This window comes from Carassius auratus, linkage group LG44F, assembly GCF_003368295.1.
Source record: "Carassius auratus strain Wakin linkage group LG44F, ASM336829v1, whole genome shotgun sequence".
NCBI classification, from domain to species: Eukaryota; Metazoa; Chordata; class Actinopteri; order Cypriniformes; family Cyprinidae; genus Carassius; species Carassius auratus.
Genome location: NC_039298.1, coordinates 5,248,776 through 5,276,488, shown reverse-complemented (window position 1 = coordinate 5,276,488; position 27,713 = coordinate 5,248,776). Strand labels below are relative to the sequence as shown.

Sequence of the window (27,713 nt, the reverse complement as noted above, 5' to 3'; positions counted from 1 at the left end):
TCCCTTTGGCAGGGCAATGCTTTTCACGCAAGGGAGAGCGCATGGTGAGCGTCACTACAACTCGACTGCCACCTTGTGGCCGTTCAGAGTTCCAAGCTTCAGTACAGTTTGGGGGAGCTGTTTTCCAGGTTTCAGCATTGATTGACTCTGGAGCGGAGGGCGACTTCATGGATTCCAGACTGGCAGCTCCTCTGGGGAATTTGGCTGTTGCACTGGCCGAACCTATTTCTGCCAGGACACTTTGTGGCACCCATCTCACTAATATCACTCACACCACTCAGTTTGTCACATTAACCTTGTCGGGTAATCATGCTGAGGAGATTAGATTTCACCTCATTCACTCGCCCACCGCTCCATTTATCTTACAAAAACGCATGGATTCGCAACAGGGAGCCTTTACTCAGCCCCCAGAGCTGTGTGAGGGATGTTTTATTACAGATGTGCACACTTTATTTCACGTCTTCTGAACTGTTGACAACAAACACCCGGCTTATCCCTACTGAAAAGCTTGGAAGAGCAAGGACAATTTTTAATACAACTCCGATTGGATTATTCTGAAAGAAGAAAGTCACATACACATGGGATGCTTCAAGGGTGAGTAGAAGTTTTTTTTGGGAGAACTAACCCTTTAAGACTTGCCGCCACCTACTGGTGGTTTGGTTTCATATTTAAAAGTATTATTTAATTTTTCCAACATTTTGCATTTATATGTTGAAAAAGTGAAACATTTATTCTTATAACATTATTCATGGATTTGCAATTTTACTGTGTAAATGCATTTATGGAACCTCTTGGAACCTCTTTTAATAATATCTGTTTTTTTAGTTTAACATTTTAAAATGTATATTACTTCATTACTTCAGTTATTAGTGTCACATGATCCCTCAGAAATCATTTTAATATGCTGATTTGGTGCTAATTTTTCACTATTATCCATGTTAAAAACAGCTGTGCTGCAAAATTTTTGTGAAAACCTTGATGCTTCTTTTTTCAGGATTCTTTGATGAATAAAGTTTTTTTTTGTAAATGTCTTTATTAGGTCTTTTGATCAATTTTAATGCATCCTTGCCGAATCAAAATATTAATTTCTTTTAAAAATTTAAATATAATTAAAAATACATATATTTTAGATTTTAGTTCTAAGAGATTTTATTTTTACAATACTACCTGCATTTTTTTTTCTACCTAAAATACATTTTGTCTTTTACATTTTACTTTTGACACGGACACCTTGTGGCCCATAGACCCCAGTTTGAAAACCCGCTTTAGATTATGTGAAGATGAGAGATATTCTAGAGTGTGTAGATGAAGAGTCACTGTAAAGAGAACACACAGGGATCAGGATAACACAAACAATCATGAGGCAGAGCAACAACACAGAATATGCAAGATTGAAACTTCTTAAATTCTAAAAATAAACATAATAGACTTTTACTTCTACGGGTAAAAGTTTCAAAACAATTCACAGTTTAAAAATGCATAGCATAAAATTTGTGGCTTGTGGGTAAAAGATCAAACATTTAAGTAAAGGTGCTTACCCACGGACATAAGTTGTGGCTTTAGATAAGAAGATAAATTCCTTATTATAAAGGAAGTGTGGCTACAAATTCAGAAGGTGGTTGCTATAGTGGTCAGATTGGATTTTACCATGTTCCTATGCAGTTGCATAGTCAAGTCAAAAGAACTCATTCCCAAGGTGCAGAAATTAGAAATGGAGTGATATCCAACTAAATCTGTATCCAACTATAATCTGTGTTTGATTTGGTCTCTGTGGTTGTCCGTCTTACCTGTGGAGGTGTAGGAGTGGAGGAGGGCCGTCCCACCGGTGGGGTTGGGTTCCGACTTCCGCCCACCCCTGATAATATCTCTTCAGTCACATCCTTGCCACCTTGGTTGGGGTCTCGGATACGGATCTTAAACAATACAACAATACTTAAACAATCTTAGACAATAAAGAGTCAGAGAATTACATGATAAAACCTCAGAAGCATCATCTACTTCTTGTTCAGCATTTCTCAAGCCTTGATAATTACATAATTTTTTTTATTTTGCAATACAAATTTTCTCAAAGCATTAGGCATTATATATATATATATATATATATATATCATTTCAGTCTGCATACTGCTATAAAGAAAATTAGTTTATGCAATGATGGCACTCACGGTTTTCTTTTCCCTCTTAGCAGGTGGAGGTTGTTGTGGTGTAGGCACTATAATGGATGGAGATTGGGTGTAGATGGACGGCACAGAATAGTAAGGAGGTCCTGTTGCTAACAAACCGCACAAGACAACGAGTTTTTTATACTCATTCACACCAAAATCAATTATTTTGTTATTTCTGATTATTGATTAATCCGATAACGATCCTAATTTTATTTTCTGTATATGCTGAAAAACACAATTTCAATGTTCAATAAAAGTAAAGGCTATGAATACAAATATAAATGCATGCATGTAGGCTATGCTATACATTTTGTGCACTTTTTTTTATTTATTATATAACTTCCCATTACAAAATTTATAAAACCAAAAAACGTTTGCAATTCGATAATGAAATCTGTTGCCTACAATCATCACCATCAATTTTTTTTATACATTTTATTTTAAAACTATATTTAATATAATTGGTGCAGCAAAGGGAAATTGAAAAAATTCTATATTAAAACTGCTCACAATCATATGCCACATTTTTTGTATTTTATTCTGTTTTTCATTCTAAAAATGTAGACTTGCTGCACAACATTAAAACAGTAAACAGCGAAACAAGGCAAGTCAGCAAACTACATGAGAAAGTCAACATTAATCCACAGGTGGCCGACAAGTCAGGAAGGAGGTTGCTAAACTCACCATAAGCCGCTGGGAAGTCCCCTGGACTGGGTCCAGCAAAGAAGGTACTGTGTCCAGTGGGCTGGACTGGGTACTGTTGAGGAGGTCCCACATACTGAGGAGCACTGTGACGGTACTGTAGAGTCACACATGACAAACAAATGAGAGACAATTCAACACATATGCAAACAACTCATCAACTGGACAAAGCTCTGTAATCAAACTTGTACATCAACAACACATTAAAACATCCTGATGTGAACACATGGTCCAGATATAGTAAGTGTAATGTGATTCCTGTCTGCAGTCTTGTGCTGTCTGACCTGAGGGATGTAGTACTGCGCTGTCTGTGGGGAATGGAAGGGCATGGGAGTCATGGTCATCATGATGGGCTGATTGGGGGGGTAAACCGCTGCTGTGGGGGTCTGAGATGTGGGCCGAATAGGAGGGTTGTTGCTTGGAATATTGGACCGCGCCGTTTGCATCTGCGTCCTCTGGAAAAACTGTGAGGAGAGAGAGAGAACAGTTATGTGGCTTACCATTGGGAATGCTGGCAAACTATTAAGTGTAACATTTCAGCCATGTTGTGTATCTAAGACGGCATCTGAAGACATCCACTAAAGAAGTAAACATATTTGTACAACTTTATGTAAAAGCATGCAAGAAACAGACACAGAACGCATCGTCTTAAGTAACATGCATTTAAAACAATACAGATGTACTAAGACTTCTGTTACAATGGTTTCATAACAGATCACATCAGGGTGTTTGAGCTTCGAACACCACCAGTAAAATAAAGCAGCTTCTTTTGCTATACTATAAAGAGAAATTTATTTTTATAAATCCCTCAAATAAACCTGTTGACACAAGCATCTCACTCTTGTGACTGTGTACCAATTTCCAGACAACAATTTAGTTTTTCATCCATACAACTGGCTACCCACTGAATCAGTGTATTAACTGTTGCGGAAATGTGTGAGTCATTAAAGCCATGTACCCACTGCGGATAAATACGGATGTCACTCCTATTCTGGGTGATTAATTATGTTTTGTACACAAAGGTCACACTGTAACATTTTAGGAGGGACAGCCACATTTAAACAATTGACACGGTGTATATGGAAAACAGAAATTGTTTCTGAAAATGCTTGTTTGTTCCATATTGTAATTTTTAAGTTTAGTTATTTTCAATTAATAACATATTACTATTTAAAAATTTTGGGTCAATAAAAAAAAAATGAAAAAAAGAAAGAAAGAAAAAACTTTATTCAGTGTATTAATTGATCAAAAGTGACGGTAAAGATTTTGGTTTCAAATAAATGCAGCTCTTTTGAACTTTATGTTTGTCAAAGAATCATGAAAAAAGTATTTATTAAGAAGCAACTGTTTTCAACAACATGAAAAGTTTAATGAGCACCAAATCAGCATATAAGAATGATTTCTGAAGGATCGTGTGACACTGAAGACTGGAGAAATAATGCTGAAAATGTAGCTTTACCATCACAGAAACATTATAAACATTATATGTTATATTTTCAAAATATTTTTACTGTATAAAAACAGTCTTGGTGAGAATAAGAGAAGTCTTTAAAAAAAAAAATGTTTACAATGTCTGAACTAGCATGTCCTTAAGTACAGTGAACTGAGGTGACGAGAAAAGGATTTTAATTAATAAGCGGTTTAGACGAGCCTGTCACAGGTAAACGGTCTTGAACTCTCTGATACTGACTGTAAACTAAAACACACACTCATTGGAGACTGTGGGTGAGGCCAATAGAGCCGAGTTCCCTTAAAGACAGTCAGCATGCAGTTCTTTGAACACAGACAGTAGCTGTACTATCTGCAGATGCATCATTACTCTAACAACAGCGCTACATACAGAGGCTGCATTTTAAGGCAGCACAGGCACACTCCCAATGAAAATGGGGGGGGGGGGGGGGCCTTCACTGATCTATCTCAGCAGCAGAAGTCTGAAGCACAATGCTTAACACAAAACATGGTATGAAAGTCTATGACAAAACAAGCGGTAATTTAAGAACTGATGTTTGAATGGAATAATCTGCCTCTTTTTGACTGCTTTTGAACAAAATTTCCATCCCAGGCCTGAAACTAAATTTTAACATAATAGTTGTGCAGTCCATGATTCTGTGGTTCATCCATTTTAATCGGAAGAATGAGTTCTTCATCGTCTCATTGCCACATCACATTATTAAGTTAACATTACAAGTTTTGAGATTATTTTAATACTCTGCTAAGCGGCTTATTTTTTTTATTTTTTTTACATAAATTGTAAGGACAAAGTGGGACAGATCTTCTTCTGACAGTCAATGATACACATAGACAATGATGCTTTTTAAAGAGAAGACTAAAAGCTGTTTCAATCAAATGATGCTGTCCAGTTTTAGACAACAATTAGTATATTAATGCAATACTCTTTCATCAAATTATTAAATTAATTCATATTTCATTCCTTTTATGTTAATATGGTTAATGAAACTTTGCTTCTTGGGTCATAAGTGACAGCTTGTAACGGCAGTTTATGATTCATAAAAAATACCTATTTAAACACACCACAGTGTCACATTCAGGATCTACAAAACCATGAGTCCAAAGGAAAACCACAGCAAAGCTACAAAAATACTAAGCAGCACTAACAAAACTATTTTTGACATTGATAATAATAAATGGTTTTTGTGTCAGCATGAAGGATCTTTAGAGACTGAAGATTAATTTAATGGCTGTTAAATATTCAACTTTCACATTTTGAAATATATTCAATCATTTATTTTTAAGTTGCAATAATATTTCACAGTATTGCTGTAGTTTAGATCAAATAAATGCAGCATTGGTTAGCTTAAGAGACTTCCTTCAAAAAACAATATACAAATACAGCAAGCACTTTAAACCAATCAGACCAACATGAACATATACAGAGGAGAGGTAAACTGAAATGGAGGATTCTGCTGTCTTTGGGGTGGGTAGCTGCAGTGCTGTTGACTGGGCAGGGAAGCAGGAAGATGATGTTGAAAGAGAAACAGAGGACTTCATGCCATGCATTTTCCTCAAAACTGCAAATTACCTGAATGGTTCTGAATCCTCCCTTGAATATTGAAGCGGGAAAGAGAGAGAAGCTAATGGGATAATGCACTAATTGGTATGGAGGGATAGAGAGAGACTAGCACACATACTTAAGGAGAGATCTGCAGCACAGGGCATGCAAAGATCCTTTTCTTCAGGGGAAACCATTTACAAAACAAGTGGGCACTATGCGCTGCTTTTTAGGTAGCCAAATTACATCATCTTTATGTGGCGGCACACAAGAAATGGGATCTGAAATCCGCCGAATCTCACAGATGCTCACAATGAACTGATAAAATTAGATGGAAGATTAAAAGTCTCGAACAGAAATGAGTTCCTGTGAAAATATTTAAAAAGAGACAGAAGTTCAAAGCTTACTGTAGGTGGGACGGATCACAGGATAAAATTCCCCATATAATAAATATGGGGGTTCAATAGGTATATTTTACGATATGTTACATAATTCATAGTTTATTAGCATTTTGCTAATAAACTAGTTTTTTATTAGGTTAGTATTACTTAAGAAAAAATCCAAACAAAAATGGAATTCTTTCATCTGTTATAAAGGAGTATAGACGGTTTCAACGGCATCAACATAAACAAACGTTAATGCGCGTGAGCGCTTTTGTGGACCTAACTTAACTTCCGGTAGACTACAAATAGAATCAATAACAACAGCCAAGTCCCTCTAGAGTAGATCTTTTTTGATAACAAACAAAATGTTTGCTGCGTGGATCAGGCGGACTTAATGAAAATGCTAATTAATTCTTTGCCAACAGTAGATGTTTTAAAGCACTGACATAAAGTGCGAGAAATAGAGGTTTCCCCAGTAACAGCTGTAAACAAAGCAGAGCTGGTACGCTCACACGCTGCTTTATCAGGCATATAACATGCAAGTCCTACTTCAGAAATACAGCGATATAAAAACAACTGTGCCTCGTTTTGATATATGGAATTATTATTATTAAACGTGCAGTACGTTACGTAATGTTACGTTACTCATGTTTATTTAACGAAGCCTTTTTGAAAATCGAGAGTCTCCAAAAATAAATAAATGTATGGGAAACACACCCCGCAGCACAACCACCTGAGCCAAACTTCAGTCTACTCATCACCTTGCCTTTAACTGCGTTTGTAGATGGCACTGCAGCCAGACTGATATACACAACACAGACCAGAAGTTAACTTAGGTCCTGGCGTGTGCGCCCGATGAAACCGTCTGTAAAAGAAGATATTTCAAGCACTGTCCAAGCTGCTCTTTTTGATACAATTTTTCAAGGCAGGATTTTTGGTCAGTGTTTTACATTTCCTCACACAAAGTTACTATATGACCTGAATTACAGTAGTATTAACTACTTCAGTGATTATTTTGTTTTGTTTTTGGAGTTTGACAGCCTTTGGTTGCATCTAAATGGCATGGAGGAATCACAGTAGTTGGATGAACTATCTCTTTAGAACCACAGCGGGTACTTCAAATAAATAATTAGGTCATAATATATATATATATATATATATATATATATATATATATATATATATATATATATATATATTTGTGTTGGGCCGTTATCGGCGTTAACGTTCTGTGTTAACGTAAGACTCAAAAATATCGCCGTTAATCTATTCTCAAAGTTGAGTTGGGAGCTGGGTCTATACTAATCAAGCTATGATGACTTTCACCTTGATATTTTATATAACCGACTGGCTGAGGCCAGCCTAAAAAGATGCTCAGGACAGTTGACGGGTCACTGCTGCGCATCGTCACAAAAGCTTATCTTTTTCACGTGTTTTTAAGCCGTACCGCTTGTCGATTTAAACATTAAAGCATCCAAACACAAGATGCAGAAAAGCTGAACACAGTAGATTGTTATTCGCGTGCTGTGTTCGGTGCACGCAGAGAGAGAGAGAGAGAGAGAGAGGCACGTATCACGGACAGCGACACTGAACCGAGCTCTCTTCTGCGAAGTTCTCCTCGAAGTCCCTCCTGCACCTGAACGAACAAATACAAATCGCAGTTTGAACAAACAAAAAGATGTGAAAGAGCCCAATTCAGTACTCGCAGTGTTCTGGTGTTCAGGGCTAATGCAGAGAAAGGCGTCTCAAAACACTTTTTGTGTCGAATTTTGCTTATTTATGCTCTTATACCGACAAATACATACAAAATATGTGAAAATATCCACCTTGGAAATTATGCTCGAAAAAACTGTCAGTTATTTCTTAAAGTGAAAGTAAACAGCTGAGGAAAAAAATTGGATGTATATTATATTGGATGCATTCATCGTCTCTTAAAGTGACCGCGCCTAATTTAGCTACTGGCTGCTGTAATGTTCATCCAAGAAAATGAAAATCACTCACTGCTCTTGACTGCATTACTTTGTAGTTTTAACAGTCAAACCCAAAATTATTCAGACACCAGATATAATTTTTGATATATATAGCAAAACTGCAATAATGTGAGAAATGTTGAAGGTGTCTGAATAAATGTAGGTTTGATTGTATATTTCATTTTTACATTGAAGACTATCCGGTGCTATTTTACATTTAATTATTTGGTTTCTGTACCTTGACACCTACAAACTTGAAAAAAACTTAAACATTGGTGTGAAACAGGCGTACGGTTGTTTGCACCTTGTGCAATGTGGAATTAGTTTACAGCTTTTTCAAGCACTTTGTGATGCATTTTGGAAACAGGAGATGAGCCCCTTTTCTAATGCACCACCTAGCTTGATAAACCCCTTCTCAAAGACTTACTGTTTGTCAATTTTATTTGGGTAATACACATATTCTGAATGCCTTCGGCAGAATTCGGATGAGCCATTCTAATCTAGATTAATCTAGATTAATTTCAAGATCACAGTGAGATTAATATAGATAAAAAAAAATAATCTATGCCCACCACTAATATATATTTATACATATGTTAGTCATATAGGCATGTCAAAACAGCTTAAAGAGCCAAAAAGAGTGATCCGTGAATGTAGTAGATAATTTACAGTAGCTAGTCAAGCTTACAATGGACCACTACAGACCAGATCGCCTTTATGCCCTATATATAGAGAGATTAGGGGTTATAAAGTTATAAATATGGATCTTTTTCTTTCACAAACACATTGATTAGCTTCAGAAGGCATTTATTAACACCGGAGTCGTGTGGAGCACTTTTTATGATGGATGGATGTTGGAAAGACAACGTTTCTCACTCCTAAATGTATTGGAGCTGTAAACAATCTCTCCAAGTGATCACAGTGAACAGGATCAATGTGTCATGTTAGTCTAAGGAAGCTTATGAGGTGTGAGAAAGGAGGCCATGCGATTGCGTACATTACCTGGTGATGGGTAGGACGATGCCCAGGGGCAAACTTGAAGGCAAAGAGTGGCATAGCAGAGGGGAAGAATCAGAGAGAGAGAAAGAAGCGAGAGGTAAGAATGATCGCCCACAAACACATAAACCACAAACTGTGCGTGGCATATGTAGTGCACTTCCTGAGAGGAAGCAATGTCGCAAGGCAGGTTATATGTACCATATATACACAGCACCTACCAATGACCACAAACCACACCATAAACAACAGCACAGCGCTCAGCAGAAAGGAAGCATTTCTAACAGAAGTCTGATCTGAAAAGATGACATGGTATTACAGGCACTCACCGGGCGGCTCTGAGGCTGTGCGTTCATTGGCTGGGTTGGTGTAGAGTAGACCAGAGGGGTCGTGCCGGCATTCTGCCCTGGTGTGTACGGAGACTACAGAGTCACGGGGTCCCAGTGAGGTCGAGGAGGAACGACCACCGGCAGAAAAGAGAAACAGCTAATTAGGATGGATGTGAGTTTTACCCTCTCTGATAAAATCCCTACAGCTGAGTGAGCGTGTGCTATGTGAGTGTGGGTGACAGAGTGAGTGTGTCCACTCCCTGCCGCTGCAAACACTGCGGTCTGCTGACACTGACAAATCTGCCATCTCCTCAACACTGCCTTCAAGGCAGAGAGAGGGAGAGAGCAATAGAGGCGTAGTCCTGAGCAGACGGGAGCGGGCGCAAAAGGAGCATTTGTGTCCCACTGGGTTTGGGATATATTGAACTATACAGGAAGACAGAACAGTTGCTTTTATTCAAAGCAACTTACAGCACATTTAATTCACCATCAGTCGACCTTGCTCAAGGGGAAGAATGGTGATGACTTGAAAGCTGTCCAGTGTGGGGTTGAAACCTAAAACCTTCTGGTTTTCCTGAAAGGATTAAAAAATGATTGGCCAAAAGGCATAGGTAGACGTTTTTTCCAAAGTGACTTACATTGCATTCAAGCTATACATTTTATCAGTTGATGCACTGCTGCACCGCACTGACAGAGTGACCAAGTCAGCCTATAAGAATGATTTCTGATTTGATTCTGATATTTTTCAAGGTTTTTAACCATTTTGCATATGCATAACTCTAGAAGTTTCTTTAATTGTACTTATTGGAATATTTAATTACACTGAATTATTTAATGGATTTACCAACCAACAACACGGGAGTCTTTGAGTGTTTTAACCGATTCATGAAAAGAGCCAGCTCAGAAGAGTCATTCATTCATAAATCAGACTACACTGATCAAGCTGTCAGTTTGTTTTTGCATGCAGCCAGAACAATTATCATTATATTAAATGATTCACTGATTGCATCATACGTTTTAATGCTAAGAGTCTTTTATTTCACCTTTTGAGTGTTGCATGCTTGTTCTCTGGAGTCCGTGCCACCCACACAAAAAAACCTCATCTGTGTTCATTTTGCAATACCCAGTTACAAAACCGGTTAACAGTAATCAGACCTCAAACCACTTCACAGCAGCAGATATATCTTGATCCACCTCTGACATCCACAAACCTCATTGATTCTTCCTCTGCATTCATATTCACAGGCTTTGATAGAGGAAAGGGTTGATGCGTAATAAAATAAGGTTTAGCTTTTGGAGCACTCTTAGCCTATTAATAGGCGGTTGCACTGGCAGTGTGGTGCAGGCGTAGAGTGGGAATGTGAGCCCTGATCTCAGACAGATAACAAACTTGAGAACAGCTGAGTCACCCTCACAGTCTTTCTATTCCTGTGGCAGAATCAGCCAGGCACAGTGTGCGTGAGTGGCTGTGTGTGTGTTTGCGTGACAAGGCATGAGCTCAGCGGACCTCTATTCACCCACGGACACTGGTGATGGGCATACTTACACAATGACACACGTAAAATCTTCCCTGCAGGCTAATTATGATAGAGAACTTCCGGCATACCCAGATATGCCAGGTCGGTATCAAATACAGTATTACCAATACAGACAATTGCAAAGCACTTCACAGCAGAGAGAGGAGTCTAGCGAACAGGTACAACTACCATATTTTTCGGACTATAAGTCGCACCTGAGTATAAGTCGCATCAGTCCAAAAATACGTCATGATGAGGAAAAAAACATATATAAGTCGCACTGGACTATAAGTCGCATTTATTTAGAACCAAGAGAATACATTACAGTCTGCAGCCACTAGAGGGCGCCCTCTCGCGGCTGGAGACGGTAATGTTTTCTCTTGGTTCATGTCAAATTAATTTTGATAAATAAGTCGCACCTGAATATAAGTCGCAGGACCAAACTATGAAAAAAAGTGCGACTTATAGTCCGGAACATACGGTATACGTCAAGCATCTTCTTAGTTTGCTAGCTTTATTTTACCATCACAGTAAGATGCACTGCTTTCTGTTTGATAGCAAGCACAGCAGGTTTCCAAAGATTATGTAAACTTACAATCCTGTCTGCTCAGGTCTCAAACAAATATTTGCTGAGTGCAAAAATAATATCAAAATCAAATCCATCTTAACTCAAGCAAACACACTAGGCTTTACATCCTGTCTAAGAAATCAGTGTTACTACAGATCAAAAATGATTTACCACAGAAATCAATTATTTATATCATGTTTGTCAAAGGAAATATTTGGCATCTGCATCCTATTATGTGGAATTCTTTCCATCTGACCTCTAAAGACCATCTATCTGTGTGTAATGTACCTGTGAGAAACAAGATCCAAACACTGATGTGCTGATTAATGGTGGCAGGCATTAGGGCTGACCAATATAGCTAAACATGTAATATTTTTTTTAGTATTTTGAGCTTTTTGACTATATTCATTATCATAACAGCTACGCATTAGCTTTTTTATGTAGTATTTTTGGTGGAATAGATTTTCGATGGAAGTACAGTAATCTCTTAGGTTTCATTAAAAATGTGTTTTTCGAAGATGAATGAAACCCTTATGGGAGGACATGAGGATGAGTAAATGATGTCAAAATTTTCATCTCTTTAAAAACTTAACTGTCAAATTAAAATTGCAATAATATGTCTGCAGTGGTCACAATGTTGCTTACTTTTATTTATACTATAACAATATTACAAATATTCAATATATTGCCCTGCGCTACAAGGCATACAAACCCATAAAAGGACACATTTAGACAGACAGAAAGACTCAGGCAGTTGTGCGGGTGCACTCACCCCTCCTCCTGCCTCCCAGCCTTTAGGGGGACCATACAGATGCGCAGTGGATATTGTTGAAGCTGATACCTGAGAGAGTCCAGGGGAGGAGGCAAGACCCGGCGGGGTGGCCGCTAGGTTAGGGTGTCCCTTGTGGATTTCATGTGCTGTATATAGGGGGCCAGGGGGTCTCTGCACCCAAGAAAACAAAGGGAAAACGGTGTCAACACTGAAGAGCTGGACAAAACAATAATTACTGTTTTTTAAGTCAGCATGAAATTACATTAACAATCCCCCTTATTTTTGTAACTCAAGATGCTGAATAATGTTTTATTTGGTAACAACATGAAAGGAAGAGGGCATTAGAAAGTGACCGAACCAGGAAAACCAGAAGGGACCAAAAAGTACGTTTAGAGGGCTAGCTCTGAACATTTGAATGATATTTTGTTGTTGTTGTTGTGTGTTTTTTATATCTTTATTTGTTATTGTCATAACTTTTTGTACATTAAAGTTTACCACAATTTACTAAATTTGATTTTAAGAGAAGCTACACCACGGTCCAAGTTTGTTGTTGTTTTTTTTAAAGAAGTCTTTTATGCCCACCAAGGCTGCATTTATTTGATGAAAAATACAGTAAAAACAATAATGCTAATATCAATATAATAGGAAAAACATATTTCTAAGAAATTAATGTGTTAATTTCAAAAAAAAAATATATATATATATATTCTTACAGATCCCAAACTTTTGAGCAGTGGTGTATATTACCTACAAAACAAATACATTGCTATTTGGCTATTGGTTAAGATCACATTCCCAGACCCACAGCCTTGATGTCATCAAACAACTAAGGATGTCATCATGCGGCTTTACTTCGTTTCAGATTATATTACATTTCCATGAAAGACAAAAAATGATGAATCATGCTCAGTAATACCAGAAACATGCATTAAGAAAAACCAAATCCTAATGCATTAATTAAATTTTTTTATTTATTTAAATGCTATAGTTTGAGGCAGCTTTCCTCATGGTCAGACTGTGAACAAAGCCGAAATAAGTATTAAACAATAGAAATTAGCCTTCATCCTGTGTTCTCTAAACTACATCTAGTAGACAGGTTCTTTCTATTACAACAAACATGCTCTGCTTGCATAGATAGCATTCAGCCACTGCATAAACTCTCCTGAATACTCATTACAGCAGCAGCAACAGCATCTATGGTCTGTTATCGTTGCTTATACAGGCATATGAGAGAGAGCAGTTTCATTGTCAGTTCTCCCTGGATTTTTAAAGTTGCTGCTGTAATTATAAATTGTAAATGCAGGCCAGAAACTGAAAATGAGATTAACTCGGTGGTTGCACGGCGAGAGACTGCAGGCCGAGTCATTCCATAACTCATTAAAGAAAACAAGAAACCTGCAATCCCGTCGTCTTCCTCGCAGATCAAAGGTTTTTAAACAGAGAGTGGCCTGTTTTTACCTACTGTGAGGGCTAAAGAACGGTCATCTATGAGCCAGACGTGTTCATCTGGAAGCTTACAGTAAAACAAACATCTTTGCCACGGTTGTACAGCATCCGTATTCAATGACAATCATTCAGTCTGAACTAAACACCTGAAATTTCAGGACTGGCTTCCTGGCTTTACCAGGCAACATCAGCAGGTGGAGAATGACCCACTTATTTGCAGAGATTACACAGCTTACCCAGCAGCCTGGGCTTTTCCAGGGTGGGGTGCTTCTGTGCTAAAAGAGGGTGGGTGAGATCAAACACGCAGCCCTATGGCTCCCAGAACGAGGGGCTTTCTGACCCAACACAGGAGAAAGACCAGCTCCGCAAAATACAAATAAAAAAATCACCCCACCCTTCTGCTCATTACAGTACAACATTACATGTTCAAACATCATCAGTCCTGCTCACTCGACCTCATGTCAGTCCAGCCTGCTGTCAGAAATCTATTTATTTGCCTTCTGGGGCAAATATAAAACACTTGGCATGCTCTCTAGTTGTGACAAATATATAAAGAAATTTTATTTTAGAAAACTGCACTTTGGCCATTTGTATCCATGTCTGACTTTTTGTGGTATTTTTACAATAATTCTAAAATATATAACGTACTTTGTTTTATATACAGTACAGACCAAAAGTTTGGACACACCTGCTCATTTAAAGAGTTTTATTTTATTTTCATGACTATAAAAATTGTAGAGTCACACTGAAGGCATCAAGGGCTATTTGACCAAGAAGGAGAGTGATGGGGTGCTGCTCCAGATGACCTGGCCTCCACAGTCACCGGACCTGAACCCAATCCAGATGGTTTAGGGGTGAGCTGGACCGCAGACAGAAGGCAAAAGGGCCAACAAGTGCTAAGCATCTCTCGGGGAACTCCTTCAAGACTGTTGGAAGACCATTTCAGGTGACTACCTCTTGAAGCTGAAGCCAAGAGTGTGCAAAGCAGTAATCAAAGCAAAAGGTGGCTACTTTGAAGAACCTAGAATATGACATATTTTCAGTTGTTTGACACTTTTTTGTTATGTATATAATTCCACATGTGTTAATTTCATAGTTTTGATGCCTTTAGTGTGAATCTACAATTTTCATAGTCATGAAAATAAAGAAAACTCTTTGAATGAGAAGGTGTGTCCAAACTTTTGGTCTGTAATATACAATACACTTTTTATTATTAGTTTTTATTGTTGAGGTTTTTATTATTAGTGCTCTCAAAATCATGGAATTTTTTTATTAAATTTTTTTATTTTTTTTATTTTATTTTTTATTATTACTAATGTCATGATTTTTCCTCACTTCCAGTGACAGAATATACACTACCAGTAAACTTTTTTAAAAGAAAAAATGAATCCTGCTCTCCTGAATCATTACTCAGCTACAGCAGTAAACAGCTTCCACCCATACACTTGGTGGTCCTCATGTTGATGACTCAAATGCACTGCGGTAAGGAGTTAGATAATTCAATGTTATAAGACATCTGAGGGACAGAAGGGTGGTCTGATCCCAAGTTTGAGTCAAAGCAATCATACAATATTTTTGCATCATTGCATCATTGTCACAGCCACAGGTGTCCACAGACATGCATCGAGTGGGTCTGAAGGACTAGGCTAGTGGTTTACAATAAGATCGCAGGCAGATGATGTGCTGTTTCTGGCTGTGGAAAAACAACATGTTTGTATACACTGCCAAAGGATCCCGACATGTCATAACCCCTTTAATATGACTAAAGCAAAAGGGGCAGCCCTCAGGTGAAGCCCCCATGATGACAGATTCATATCTAGATGTGAAAGTCAGCGAAGATAACGGAGCGTTCAACTTACACTGTAAACAGCAGTGACGGGGAAGATTCGCTCTTCCGGGGGCACTCTTGGGTTCCTAGAGGGGATATTAAGGAAAACTCTGAGGCAGAAATTATTTAAGACCCAACACAGCAACAAGGTGGGAAAACACACATGATGCATGAAGGAAACTGTTCAAGCGCAGTGACATTAAAATGAAAAGAGCTGACAGAATCAAGCAGATGAATTTTATCCACATGAAAAATAAACAACTATTGTTACTATTACTACTAGTAAAAATATTATTACAACTTTAAAATGTATTCCAGATGAATTTTTAGCATCATTACTCCAGTCGTCAGTATCGGAAATCATTCTAATATGCTGATTCGGTGCAAAACATTTCATATTATTATCATTGTTTAAAACAGTTGTGCTGGTTGATATTTGGAAACCATGATGCATTTATAAATTTTTTCAGGAATCTCTGACAAACAAAAAGTTCTAAAGAACAGCATTTATTTAAAAAATATACATTTTTTGTAACAATGTTACATTTTTTACTGTCACTTTTAATCAATTGAATGCATCCTTACTGAATAAAAGTATTAACATCTTAAAAAAATTACAGATCCCAAACATTTGAACTGCTATGTGTGTGTATATATATATATATTAATATATATATATATATATATATATATATATATATATATATATATATATATAACAAAAAAAATATTTTAGAAAAAAACGTTACAGAAATTTTAAACAATTTTAAGCACAAACAGCTAGAAATATACAGTTACACTTTACAAAAAGAGAACTTTTTTCACTTTCAACCCATTCTAAATGACAGCTATCACAAACCATTTATACAAACACATAACTTCACTTTGGATATTGTATTTAAATATACTGATTATATGCTTTTAAAATAAAAATTTAATTAACACATATTATCAATAAAAAATATATACATTTTTATCATGATTTAATTTTGCTGATTTAAATATGTTTTGATATTTAAATGAGTATAAGTGACACATTCCTGTTGCCCAAACAGTAAACATTTTTGCTAACCACACCGAGGTCACCGGTTTGATTCCCTAGGAAAGCATGGACCAATAAAATGTGTAAATATCTTAAACAACAATATTCAATACATCACAGAAGTACAAACACCTAGGTTTGCAACACTTAAAAAAACATACACAACAATCAACAAAAGTAATGACAACCAGTTCTGGGCCCAATATCTAGCCATCAACTGACCCTGTGAAACCTTCCACACGTGTCTTCAAAAAGAAGTGACCACTCTGAAAGAAACTCTACCCCATAACTCATTTTGCAGTGTTTCCCTGTTGCTGTCAAGACATGCCAGCACCCATCAGCGTTAACAACCTCCAGCCACACCGGAAAAAACCATGCAAACTTTACATAACTCTGCTCAAAACTGTCCTCAAAATTCCTCCATGTATCAACCATACTTCACATTACTGAATAAACAGTGTCTTTTGAACGATGGAGCCATGCTGTGCCATTCCTCAAAGAAATGATGTTCTAGTAATAGTGAAAATCATCATCTGTTGCAACAAGGTAGTCATACACGAGAAGCTGATTGTGTATTAACATGCTGCTGGAGTACAGAGGATGGAGATGCATCTTCCATCTCCACCCCAGCAGCAGAGCCGTGCCGCCTCAGTTCTGTATCTAAAACCAGAATACCATTAAGAGGGCAGAGAAACCCTTCCTCCTCCACTGCACCACAGGCACATACACACAGAGAGAGTTCAAACAGAGATAATGTACAGCTTACTGTAAAACAAGAGCTAGTTACTCATTTTAACTTTCCTTTGGCACCCTGCCATGAAACGTTTGCAGTAATCTCAGGCTTAAAACCATGTCAACCTTTTACAGTCACAGTTTCAACTGGCTTGTAGGTTATAGATTATTTTTTTAGTGCTACAGTCTCATTTACTAAGATTTACATTTGCAGTGTCACAGTTGTTTTCTCTGTGTTCTGCTTCAAAATGATCCTCAATAGCTTAAAACACTCTAAAAAGCTATGCAACGCATCATGGTCTAAATATACACCAGAGCGCTACATGAAAAAAATTACTCCAAATATAAACTAACATGTTGTTATAAGAAGCATATAAGAATGCTTAGGCTGATCTCATGCAAGAGTTTGTAGCAGATAGTTCTCAGCTAGGAAATATTTGCAAGTAGGTTTCCTGTCAATGAACAAGTAAATGAAACCAGTCCATTTTTTTTACATAGTCAAAAAAAAAGAAAGAAACCAAAAGCATTAACTGTAAATGCGTTTGGGGAATCTCACAAAATAACTAAAAAAATAATAAAAAAAAAAGACCTAGAGAGAGCCATTATTGTCTCTGACTGTATTATTATGCATTGTTAGCACTATTTTCCCATGTACACAGTCTAATTTAGTCTTTAGCCCTGTTATTCAACTCCCAGAAACAATTAGATGGATTTAAGTGACCCACTGCAAATAGTAGACCAACACGTCAAATTGTTTACTTGCTTGTGATGACAAGTGGAAGTTCTAGAAGTCAGATAGGCAAAAACTACCCTATAAACCCACACAGTCAAACAGCCGCTTGTTTTTCCTGGAACCGAGATGTTGACAGAGGGGCACGGACAGTTACAACAGAAGGGCGTTAAGCTTTTTAATGCCATTAAGAAATATCAACAAGACAATAAGGGCAAGCAAAAGTATTACAGTTTATCTCTGTGGAAAAACATAACCTGAACACTGTTTAGTCCACCCTACCTTACTGTCAGGAAGAGAAATAAGTGGTATATGTGGGAAACATTGCATTCTTACAGCTTACCAAGATGTGAAATAATCTTAAATGTTTTAGTTCACCCAAAAATTAAAATTATGTCATAATTTATTCAGCATCAAGTTGTTCTAAACATTTATGAGTGTCTGTCTTCTATTGAACACAAAAGACGACACGCTGAAAAATGTTGGTAACCAAACGGTTGATGGTGGTAACCATTGAATTCCATAGTATTTGAACAACTTGAGGGACAGAATTAAATGTTTTGGGTGAAAGAACCCCTTTAAGGCAAGACACTACAGGCCAATGTTTTTTTTTAATGCACCCTCCAAAATAAACATTTGAGTATACACTTCATCTAAATTGCACTAAATTTGCATAATATCATGCATTTAAATGCATAATAATATTTAAAGGCAGTTTTCTCCATAACTAAATAAATAAATAATATAATGTCCTAAACCACAAATCTACACTTCAGGAGCACCTACATACACCAAACTTTACAGAATCTATATTCTGAAGGTTTTTACAGAGGAGTTTGTATATCATCTGCCTTTATATAACATGGACCGTCTAATTTATTTTCTGAGTGATAAGACATACCCCAAACACTCTTTAATATGACAACAAAATGAAACAAAAATTTTGATCTTGGCTTTCATTAAATGCCTCATCTGCATAATACAAACCTGTAAAACCAAACATGTACTGTGTCTTCTTAATACACAGCAATTAATCAACAAGGTAAGTTTGGTCATATTAGTTTAGCCAATTCACACGTGGTGTCTTGGATTAAAGGGATAGTTCATAAAATAATAATAATAAATTAATAAATATGTCATAATTTACTAAGCCTTGTGAGATTTTTAGTCAGAATGACAGTTTCAGTCACCATTCACTATTAGTGTGTTGAAACCGATGCAATGAAAGTGAATGGTGACAGAGGCTGTCATCCTGACTAACATTTCTCACGTGTTTCGCTGCGGATATTCAATCACTGGTTTATAACAACATAAAGAGTGAGAAAATCTTGAAATAATTATTTAAATATCATTTAAATGCGCTATCTTATTTCTTAAGCAAGACAGAAAAAGAGAGCTAGCTTTAGCACTGTCACGCAAACCGGCTGCTGTTTGACAGCCACATAAACAATGTTACTTCAATAATAGCTTGTTAAGAGACAAAACCAGACTTAAGCCAGAGCCAAACCAAATCAAACATAAAGTTATGCGGCACACAGTCCAACACACTCCAGCGCTGTCAAAACCTAGTGGCCCGCCCAGCCTAGACAGCAGTTTCGGGCATCACATGCACACCTAATCGAAATGCCTATGGTGTTTAAAAATGGGTTTTTAAACACAACAACAGCTAAAGGTTTGTGTTGGAAGAAGATGCTTTCAGAGAAGGATACTGTGTCGACGGCTGTTGGAGCACCTGTGTCCCCGGCGGTAACGTTAGCGCTCCTGGTGTCAGGGTGGACCGCAGCTGACTCGAGGGTGACGGTCCCGTTCCAGGTCCAGCGGCGGAGGCAGAGGCTGGTTTCGGCACCGCTTTCGGCGGCAAACTCATCGCAAATAAAAACAATACGAACGCAGGGCTTTACATATATTTACTATAATAAATTATCTAGCGGCTAAACTGTGCATGTAAAATATATATATATATTGCTGCCGAGTTAGGTCAACACCGGGCCTTTTAAGATAAGGTTGCCGGTGTCTGAGCGGATAGAAAAGCTTTAGCTAACAGGTTATTGATAAAGTTAGCCAGCTATCGTTCGCGCTTATTGTGGTTTATCTTCATTGCTGAAGGATGGGGGCTGTACCCCCTCCCCTACCGGGGTTTCCGAGGATCTAGTTGGCCTCTTCTTGCCAGGGCGATCTTGAAAAATGTCCCTTTGGAAAATGAAGAACACTTTGTTTACAACTGCTCTTTGACGAGAGTATTTCCACGGAGTGTGATGATTCCGTTCAACATGGCGCTGTGGCCGCCTCCGGCAGTCCTACAGGACCGAGAATTCGTTTTACTTCGGGTGTTTTCGTGTCACTTCGGCGAGTGGAATTTGCAACGAGTGTGTACGGAATGCACTGTCCGGAATTCATAACCTACTTGGATGTCAGCCAAGAATATAGTAATAAACGCTGTAACAGCCAAGGAATGGTTTAGATAAAAATGCGGGTTAAGTGCTATCGCTGTATATAAAATATGCAAACCTTTCGGTGTTTGTGGAGCGGTTTAGCCCCGATTTGTGCTGTTACAGTGACATCTCGCGTCACACAGTTCAGCTTATGAGAAATGGGAAAAACTCCAGACTGACTTATTTATAGACTAGCCTCTATATGCAGGAAAATTATCATAATGTAGTAATAATTTATAAATTAAAAATGCTTTCTTATAGCCACACACACTTTCAACACTTTTGTATCCATAAAAGGAATAGTCTGTTTGACTCCATAGATAAATTGAGCTCAATCACAATCAGTTAGTAGCCTATTAATTAGTACAACTGTATTAATGTTAAAGCTATTCTTTTCTTTTGCCAAATCTTGCATGGTACATGGAATTGCTGGTAACAATGTTTGTGTGTGTGTCTGTGTGTGTGTCTGTGTCTGTGTCTGTGTGTGTTTACATAAATTTTAATCATTGAATGGACTTCTGTGCTCAGTCTAAAGTGTTTGTTTATTTTATTTTCACCCTGATTCGAAAGATTTAAAAAGTGAAACTGCATCCTTTGTTATAATAAAATGTAAGATTATTTACAATTTTATACAATTTTATTTTGCTGGATAACAGAAAGACAAAATACAATATTCCAAGTCACATATTTTTCAGTTGCTCAGTTTATGGTTACCTGAGAACTTCACTCTAACATATAGATTTTTGGAGATTTGTAGGTCAACAGTTATGTACAGCTTGATTTTCAGTATCCTCAAGACTTGATTTCCAAGAAACAACACAGCAATGACAGCGGATTAGAGCTAGTGTTAATCTCAGCAAGACCATATGTTAGCTCAAATGTTCAGGACTGTGTGCACAACTTAATGCATTTTCAGTTGGTTAGTCACAATTCATTTCTAAAGTACAGTATATCCTGTTCTCCAACAGTGTAGAGTGCAACAATGATTCTATATTATAATAATGTTTTGTTAATGTCCCCAAAAATGTTCTCTTAATGTTTAAATGTGCATTTGAAAAGATATTTGGTTATTATTACATTAACATCTCAGATCTTGTAGAATACAAATTTACTGGTACAATCAAAACACATGTAGCGTCCCACATTTATATATTAGAGAGTGTGTGTGTGTGTGTGTGTGTGTGTGTGTATATATATATATATATATATATATATATATATATATATATGTTTGTATGTATGTACATTAACATTTATGCATAGCATATATTGTTAAGTATATGTATTTTATTTGTTTAGGTTGTTATTTGTTAGGTTGTTAGAGTGTTATTTGATTTGTTTGTTTAGTGCATATACAGTACTGTGTAAGAGTATATAGATTTAAAAAAGCAACATTTACATTATTAATAAAAATCAAGGTGCTAATATTAGGTCTGTTCACACCAAGAACGATAACTATAAAGAAAAAATATAACTGTATTAGCATCCACGTCAACTCACAATAACATTTTTTAATCACAGTTTTGTCATCTGCCCCTTTAAATTGGTGGTGTTGGCGCAGTGGATAAGACACATGCCTTTGGTGTGAAAAGACCTGGGTTCAAATCCACTGTGAGACACCAGTGTGTGCCTGAGCAAGACACTTAACCCCTAGTTGCTCCAGAGGCGTGTGACCTCTGACATATATAGCAATTGTAAGTTGCTTTGGATAAAAGCGTCAGCTAAATGAATAAATGTGAATGTCAGGTGGATTCTGATTGGTTGTCTATTGCAGTGTTCACCAGCTGGGGAAAATAGTTTTGAAAGTGATTCCAGTGATAATGTTTCTCTGTGTCAGTATCTTTTGTGTGTGTGTTTTATGGATTTCCATTTTCTCATAGAATTAGAATGCTTAAAAACTTTATAATTATTGTTATAATAATCATCTTTGGTGTGAACAAGCCTTTACAATGGTTTGTATTTTAAGTAAAATAGTATGTATAAACCAACATTGGAATATGCTCTAGCTAAATCAAGGTCACACAAAATTGGGTACTTGGAAACTGATGCACAGGTTCAAATGCTTAGGAAAGACACACACTTTACTTTTAATTAAGACATGCAGTTCAAGCATTTTAGAAACACACATAAAGGACAGTTGATGCCATGATATTCCTGAATGATATGCCATGAAAACAATAGGAAAAAAGTATTCTAAATATGCGTTCAGCTCTTAGACACATGTTTAGTAAAATGCAGAGGTTGAAGTTCCTCAGAATTTGACACTTTCTTTAAAGAGAGCACCTTTTAGCGTAACAACTCAAAAGCTCAATCTACTGATTTCTTCATCCGCTGAAAATCGGTTTGCGGGGAATTCGTGTGACTTTATAAGTGTTTAACCCTGGGACATCAAAACCTGGTGAGAGCCCCTTTTTGTTAAAGATGTAAAAGTTAAAAAGCTGTCCATCCTGAGATTCAAGAGAAACAGAAGCAGCGTTAACTTTCAGCTGACAGGGATATTCCTTCTCAAACACCACCCTGAAGACCCTATCCTGGAGATAACTGAGTTTCAAACTTCTGTGCTTCATGGGAACCATGGTGTCGACTTGAGGTCCGGTCTGCTCCAGAGACAGGACTCCATCTGCATCTGCTTTGATCTCATAGAACGTTATGTTGCTATAACTAAAGTAACCTATGTAGGGAACAGGGTCCGGAGGAGGGATGAGAACATGAGGTGCATCTCTAAAGGCATTTTCCATGGCAGGAATGAGTGAACTGTAGACTTTAGCCACAAGATCCTCATCTTCAGGTTTGGTTCCAGCCATTAGGAGGACCAACCCCAGCTTCAAGCGAGGAACAAGGGAGAGTGAGGCCGAATAACCGTCTAGATCTCCATCTTTGCGGATTACGTCATAGTCCAACTGTTCTTTTACCTCCCAAGGTGTGCCAGTTTGATCTGCAAAGTAACTTTTTTCACAGCGAAACAGAGGAGTTAACATGGTTTTGAGGGTGTCAGGCTGGAGAACCGGGCGGTGGTATGCACCCAGAAGCATCATCACCAGTTTGGCCATGTCAGCAGGTGTGGAGTACATTTGCCCTGATGGTCTATACCAACCGAGGTCATAGAGGGGTGCGGGACGCCCGCTTGAGTAAACTCCTATTGCCATTTGGTTCTCAATTTGAGAGTTGATTTCGAATCCAGTGTCCTCCATTGTAAGTGGCTGTAGGATATTTTCAGACACCCATCGCTGATAATCCATCCCCGCTACCTTCTCTGCCATCACGTGGGCCAGCAGAGAGAAGGCCAGGTTGCTGTAGTGGCACCTGAGGACAGCAGAGGACTAGAATTACTTCCTCCAGGGAGAACCCACAAATGCATTCCTTGCATCTGCTGTCATCAATTATTTACACCTCTTTTCATTCATTAAACATCCTCTCAATACAAGTTTGAAGAGGAAAATATACTTGTGCTATCTTACCTTGTTCCAGGGTCAGCCACGAGAACATCATCTTGTAATAAATCCACAGCAGCCTGAGTGTTGCCTTTCCACAGTAAAGTAGTCGCCCTGAGCCGCCTGGGTAAACCTATAATTAATGAACTATGAATTAGAAATATCCAGTCCTTCATATTTTTATTTATTTGATATAGTGCTACCTTATCAGCCTTATCAAAAAATCATTATCAAATATATTTCAATATTCTGAAGTTTGCCATTCAAAAGTAAAAGTGATAGAGGCATCAATATTCATTTTCAAGCTGATTATTTTCATGTTATGGCTGCTGCTAACCAAAAAACGGAAGATATTAAAAATATGTTCTATTTTGTCTCAGTTAAATAAAAAATGAAGACACTGAAAACTAAAAATCTGTCATTTTGAGAGCTGCACCAGTACAATAATGTGCATGATGAAATATTGATATATTTGATAAAGATTAAATTTAAAAGTGCCATTAAATTCTTAATGTTGTAAAAGATTAAGTGAACAGCAAAAGTAATGTAAAATGAAATGGGAAATAAACATGTTAAATTAAATATTAAATATAGGTTGATGTGTCCAGTATTGAATAATGGAGATAGATAGATAGATAGATAGATACTGTGGTCCTCACCTGACAGCTGACTGGCCATCCTTCTCAGGGTAACTGAGGAGACGTGGACTTGAGCCTCTCTAATGCTCATGCCTTCAGAGACGGACTTGAGTTCATGATCCATTCTTTTCCCCAGAGGGTTTTTTATGGTGAAGTTCTTAACATACTTCCCCAGAGGGTCATCCAAGGAATCCACTTTTCCATCCTCCCAAAGTTTGTACAGCATCAAGGTGGGGAAGATTTTAGACAGGCTTGCAATTCTTTAGTGGTAAATCAAAAAAAATAAAAAATAAATAAACACTTAAAAAGAAGCACATAGGGGCCATAAGTGTATAATGCTTAATATTTATAATGGAAATATGTATAACTACATTTGAATTTCTAAGGGGGTGAGCATCAACTTTTTAAATTAAAATGTATTGTTATTAGTATGAAATTAATTTTTGCATTGCACTCTTATAGCACAGTTAGCCAACCATTCAAATACATTTGAAAGTTTTGCTAACATTCCCATTATTTTTCGAAAACATTGTTTCTGAATGTTAACCGAAAGTTCAAACTGTCTAGTTTTTTCATGTTTCTTTTATCCTTTTACAAACATTATGAGAAAGATACTTTTGAATATTCTCCGAACAAACTAAAGTTTAACGTTTAAAGAATTTAGATGAGCATTCAACTATTTAGATTAAAAATAATGTTGATTTAAATAATGTTTGCTAATGTTTTGAAAATGACCAGTTAATACACTGTAAAAAATGGAACAAGCTATTTAATTTATAAAAATGAAGGTAACAATATTACACATCATATTTTTGAGTCGTTTTTCGGGCTTGATTTTTTAAATGGAATCTACCTGAATAAATCATGTGAAATCTCCTAAATTAATGAACCGATGACATAATGAATTCAGTATAATTAGTGAAATGTGCTCTTTTATTTTAAGTTGATTTTCAAAAGTCTGTGATTCTGAGTAAGGTCTATTTATGTTTGACTTTTTTTTTTTATCAGTTCCTCAATTAAAGCACCAAAACTGCTTAAGTGTCCTTTAAAAAAAATGAAGAAAACATATCTCTTGGTTTTATTAGTAAAAGGTCCTCAATATTTTCTATATAACACTGAATCACAATTTCTTTAATGAAATCTACACATTATTTTTAATTATCACCTTAATTTTATTAGTGAAAATTACAAGACCCGTGATTCATTTTTTACAGTGCATCTTTGAACGAACATTCTATCAATGTTACAGAAACATTGAGAAAACCTTGCCAGTTCTAGACCTTTAAACAAAACAGCAGTTTTTGTGATGGATCAATTTAAGCTTTAATTAGATGTGAATCACCTCTAAGCCCTAAAGCACAAGAATGTAGAGCGTAATCATCAAATCATAACTTTGAAAAGCCACTCTAACCCACCGGTAAACTGTGTACTCATTTGTTGGGGGAGACGTGGGGTCACTTCCATTCCTTCTGCCAAAGTTCCCGTTCCACAATACAGAATCATTAAATATTACAATGGCAGAGATGGCTGGCAGTTTTTTGGCATCAATGCTGGTCCTCAAAAGCACATCTACCTAGAGTAAATTATATTCGTAATAGTTGTCAAACATATTTTTGTCTAAGGAATCTAAACAGAAAGAACTTGTATATTACTATTTTCTACTCATCATTTGAATTCAGTGGTCTGACCTTGTCCAGAGCTTCCATAAGGACAGGAATCGGGTGCTCCAATGGCACAGGCTCAGGGAAACGTGGGCACATCTTCTCCACTTTTACTTCTTTTGCTAATTTTATATCAACTGTAAAGTAAAAAGATCATATAGGATATGACTCATATGTGTAAACACATACTGTCCTTGTGACACAACAACAACAAATATATGAACTTTGAGTTAAAGGTGGCACAAAACATTGTGACTGAAGATAATAACAACATGTTAATGCCCGAATCACTCATATGACTTTTATCATTATATAACATAGTGCATTTGACATGTAATGGAGCATGGGGTTCTTTACATAAACATGTATTTTATTTAAGTTGTTTTTCCTTCCCCTGCAGTGATAATCAGGCTTTACAGCGCGCAGTAATCTACAAGCTACTATGTCACGCTCTGGGTAATCCATAGACATCTCTTACAAACGATGAAATTAAGCACAAGGAGATCGAAAAAGCCAAATGTAAGGATGTTCCCTAATGCTGTAAGTGCTATCTGGCATTTAAAAAAAAGAAATAATAAAAGAATAGACCCAGAACAAGATTTTCTATTTGTGAGAGCAAAGCGCATCTTTTATTCTAAGTATAAATTTGCCATCCATTCATTGAGGTTTGATGGCCACTTCCCAAATCTTTCTACAGTACAGCAGCCCTTTTAATTTGTATCATTTTACCTGGTTTTGCTTTGGGAAGGCTGTACTGCCAAATGAAACAGCCCGTCATTACAAAGGAGAGAAGCAGAAAGAAAACCATTCCTAACTTTGTCCATTTCACTTTCATCTCTGCAGTCTGGTGGACTCCTTTTCTGGCAGGCTTAATTAGAAAGAACAATTTCACAGATCGCTTTCTGAATGTTATATATTATATAGGCTCGCCACATCACGTATATTGCACATACTTAATGTATATTTAATCTTTAACAAGAATCATAACAATGGTGTAATATAATGATAAAATGTCTTACCACAGGGTTTACTCCTTTATGACAAAATCAGAGTTCTGTATGATTCTGTCACAACTGTTATGACTATCCATGCAGAGGATTGCTTTAATAAAAAAAAAATTAAAAACACCTTAAAAGTGGAATTCCATTAGAGCTGATAACATAGAGACATAACCAGAGCTTACCAATCACTCACCAGCCATGCTTTAATCTTAACGATAACCCATGCACCGACTGCTCAGCATCCTCTCGGCCAACTGCAGGCCTGCACGTCATAATCTGAAGAGATCCTTCTTTAAAGCCTCACTCCTGATCTTCACACATCCATTCTGTTCATTCAGTTGTATATATATGTATATATAT

At 37.0% G+C, this 27,713-nt stretch overlaps 2 protein-coding genes across 13 annotated transcripts in view; both read right to left on the bottom strand.

Moving 5' to 3' along the window:
• eif4g3b (eukaryotic translation initiation factor 4 gamma, 3b) overlaps positions 1–20,502 on the bottom strand; it is a 37,124-nt gene extending 16,622 nt beyond the window's left edge. For 5 of the 12 annotated variants that reach the window (XM_026241132.1, XM_026241134.1, XM_026241133.1 and 2 more), the window contains exons 1-10: positions 19,900–20,502; positions 15,718–15,772; positions 12,413–12,583; positions 9,556–9,648; positions 9,233–9,265; positions 5,908–5,928; positions 3,152–3,331; positions 2,850–2,964; positions 2,166–2,272; positions 1,788–1,913 (exon numbers count right to left, since the gene is read on the bottom strand). In XM_026241132.1, the coding sequence (XP_026096917.1) occupies positions 1,788–1,913; positions 2,166–2,272; positions 2,850–2,964; positions 3,152–3,331; positions 5,908–5,928; positions 9,233–9,265; positions 9,556–9,648; positions 12,413–12,583; positions 15,718–15,772; positions 19,900–20,057 (1,059 nt within the window). In that variant the 5' untranslated portion in view covers positions 20,058–20,502. Of the gene's footprint in view, positions 1–1,787; positions 1,914–2,165; positions 2,273–2,849; positions 2,965–3,151; positions 3,332–5,907; positions 5,929–9,232; positions 9,266–9,555; positions 9,649–10,026; positions 10,130–12,412; positions 12,584–15,717; positions 15,773–19,899 lie in introns of all 12 variants that reach the window. The other 7 variants (XM_026241143.1, XM_026241136.1, XM_026241142.1 and 4 more) reach the window with 7 other exon arrangements.
• Positions 20,503–22,570: 2,068 nt separating this feature from the next.
• Positions 22,571–27,492, bottom strand: lactbl1a (lactamase, beta-like 1a). The gene is made up of 7 exons (XM_026240888.1): positions 27,372–27,492; positions 27,082–27,220; positions 26,380–26,489; positions 26,107–26,264; positions 24,713–24,951; positions 24,081–24,186; positions 22,571–23,925 (listed from the first exon to the last, which is right to left on the bottom strand). Exons 2-7 carry the CDS (start codon positions 27,185–27,187, stop codon positions 22,947–22,949), a joined length of 1,698 nt encoding a protein of 565 aa, XP_026096673.1. The 5' UTR covers positions 27,188–27,220; positions 27,372–27,492; the 3' UTR covers positions 22,571–22,946.
• Positions 27,493–27,713: the final 221 nt, after the last annotated feature.